The sequence below is a fragment of the Lactuca saligna genome, chromosome 1, assembly GCF_052625555.1.
Source record: "Lactuca saligna cultivar CGN05327 chromosome 1, ASM5262555v1, whole genome shotgun sequence".
Classification (NCBI taxonomy): Eukaryota; Viridiplantae; Streptophyta; class Magnoliopsida; order Asterales; family Asteraceae; genus Lactuca; species Lactuca saligna.
This window is the reverse complement of record NC_136417.1, coordinates 187,332,434-187,335,191: the sequence shown is the minus strand read 5'-3', so window position 1 is coordinate 187,335,191 and position 2,758 is coordinate 187,332,434. Positions and strand designations below refer to the sequence as shown.

At 34.8% G+C, this 2,758-nt stretch overlaps 1 protein-coding gene across 1 annotated transcript; it reads right to left on the bottom strand.

The window, feature by feature from the left end:
* Positions 1-665: 665 nt before the first annotated feature.
* On the bottom strand, positions 666-2,758 carry LOC145014403 (uncharacterized). Its single transcript, XM_078972772.1, has 5 exons — positions 2,288-2,758; positions 1,302-2,215; positions 1,131-1,163; positions 888-1,056; positions 666-839 (listed from the first exon to the last, which is right to left on the bottom strand). Exons 1-5 carry the CDS (start codon positions 2,756-2,758, stop codon positions 666-668), a joined length of 1,761 nt encoding a protein of 586 aa, XP_078828898.1.

Sequence of the window (2,758 nt, the reverse complement as noted above, 5' to 3'; positions counted from 1 at the left end):
ACTATGTGTATAGGGACCATTTGTATTTAGTAGTCAGTGGGTGTTTTAATAATGAAAAAATGGGACCTGTGAAGCCATTATAAAACCATATCTGGGACCATATAAAACATTCTCATGCATGCACATTATTCCAATTTTTTCCATGCATAAATATTCAAAGCTAAATGTCATGATTTTACTTAAAAGGCAACATACTTTCATACTTCATTTCATACATAAATAAATGACCAACGTACCCTTTTCTGTCATATATAAATAAATGACCAACATACCCTTTTCTGTCATACATAAATAAATGACCAAATACCCTTTTCTGTCATACATAAATAAATGACCAAATTACCCTTTTATCTGATACATACTTAAATAACCAACATACCCTTTTTTGTCATACATAAATAACTGACCAACATACCCTTTTCTATCATACATAAATAAATGACCAAAATACCCTTTTCTGTCATACATATTTAAATGACCAAAATACCCTTTTCTTTCATACATACTTAAATGACCAAAATATCCATTACTGACCATAATTCAAATTACCTTCATCCTATTACATAAACTTTAAATATAAATTACCATCATCCTATTACATAAACTTTAAATCCAAATTACCATCATCCTATTACATAAACTTTAAATCCGAATTACAATAAACACTAATCAATTACAAGAGCTTTTCCCTTCGAATTTCCTGGATCATCAACACCACCAATTGTTTTGCCTAATTTCAGCTTCAATATTCTCTCTGGCTTTCTTCTCCTTATCCTCTTCAAAATCTCTAAAATTGGCCTAACCCTTACCTGCTGAACCTGGATAATAGGAGCAACCTCCTGAACATTAACATTATCAAATTAGGCATTAGGATTAACCTTATCAACCTCTTGAACATTAACATTATCAACTTGGATAACAAGATCAAACTCCTTAGCCTCCTCATCTTGAACAGCTCCCTCAACCACATCAGCTTCCTCACCCACAACACCCTCATCACCTTCATAACTTCTAGGTGTAGTAAATTGCATAGAATGACTAAAACGCCCTACACTACTGGATTAAACATCAGTAAGAGTAACTTGCATATCATTTTGAGTAGTATCCATCTCAATTGGAGTCATTTCAACCTCTTCATGTTGTTGTCATTCACTTGTACTACCCTATATGACATGATATAATTATGTTAGTAACAAATCATATGTAAATAAATTTAAATTTTAAATGGTTTTACCTGTCCTACATTTTGCTTCACACAAACTTTTTGTTTCTTCTGTTTCTTCACATTTAACTTTTAGGACCTTCTTTGTGGACAAGTGGCCTTGTTATGACCTATCTCCTTGCAAATACTACATCTGGTTTTCTTTCCAGCATTAGAAACCCTGTGTGTTCCTGTATTCTCTGTAGTGGATTTCTTCCTCTTAGTAGCTGGCCTACCAGGCATCCTTCTACTCATAGGAGGCAATGGTGGAGTATAGTTTGTCTCTGGCCACATGTCACTACTATTCATGGGAGCAATTCTGTAATTGTATGCCTTCCTAAATGTGGTTGTGCTAAACATGTTGTCTACATAGGCTTCTACATCCCTATTAAGAAAGGATATGCTAGCTACAAAATGAGCACATCCATATCCATTCAATTGCCACAACCTACATGAACATGTTTTCCTTTCTAAGTCCACCTCATATGCATCTATTGCTCCCCTTACCTCAAACTGGTTTAATCCACTTGGTAGTACCTGATAATACCTTTGAGCTTTTTTAAGCAAATTCACCTTATCCCTTATATCTGGACAAATATGATTTCCCCATTGTTGTCCATTTAATTTCATGTTGTAGATTATGTCCATCATGTATAATCTTAAGTCCCCTAGCATGGTTATTATGGGCTTCTTCCTAGCATCTACTATTAGAGCATTAAAACTTTCTGAGAACCTATTTTCAACTACATCACAACACCTTCCAGTTTGAAAGAAAGCTCTTGACCATGTTTTAGGATCTTTCTCCATTAGATATTGATGGGCATCTGGGTTCAATGTCTCAATTTCTTTCATCACAACTTTAAAATCATGCTCAGTTGTGGCTTTAGATGCTCTCCAAAACAAGGTATGATATATGACACCAGTGAATCTCTTCTGCAAATTCTGGCAAATATGTCTAGCACACCGTCTGTGCTCTACATACGGTAGCAACTCTTTAACAGCCTCTATCAAACCCTGTAGTAGTACAAAGGTTTAATTCATATATTATAAAATAAATATAAATGCATTACTATGTAAAATACTAACCTTATGTTGGCCTGACATTGAACTGAAACCATTGCCTAAATTCAAGTTTAGATCATCAATGAGAAGCTCTAAAAAACACTTCCAATTCTGCTTGTTCTCCACATTAACCAATGCCCAAGCAATAGGATATATCTTGTCATTTGCATCCCTCCCACTAGCACAAACCAATTCCCCCTTACAAACACCCTTAAGAAAACATCCATCAAGACTAATTATCCTTCTACACCCTTCAATCCAACCTTGTTTAACTCCTTGAAAACAACAATAGAACTTGCTAAAATATTTCTTTCCATCTGGACCATCCTCCATATCTAGTTTTACAGTTGACCCAGAATTTATCCTTAAAATCTCATGACCATATGACCATAGCTTACCATAATGTTCAACAGGGCTACCTTCAACAAGTTTCAGTGCATACTTATTTTCTCTTCTACATTGCCCCATACTAACTTGGATACCAAACTTCGCCAT

Coding starts and splice junctions, on each gene's coding strand:
- LOC145014403 (XM_078972772.1), bottom strand. CDS start 2,758: ATGGCGAAGTTTGGTATCCAAGTTAGTATGGGGCAATGTAGAAGAGAA. Junction 2,216..2,287: donor CAATGTCAGGCCAACATAAG/GTTAGTATTTTA, acceptor GTACTACTACAG/GGTTTGATAGAGGCTGTTAA. Junction 840..887: donor ATAATGTTAATGTTCAAGAG/GTTGATAAGGTT, acceptor GTTAATGTTCAG/GAGGTTGCTCCTATTATCCA.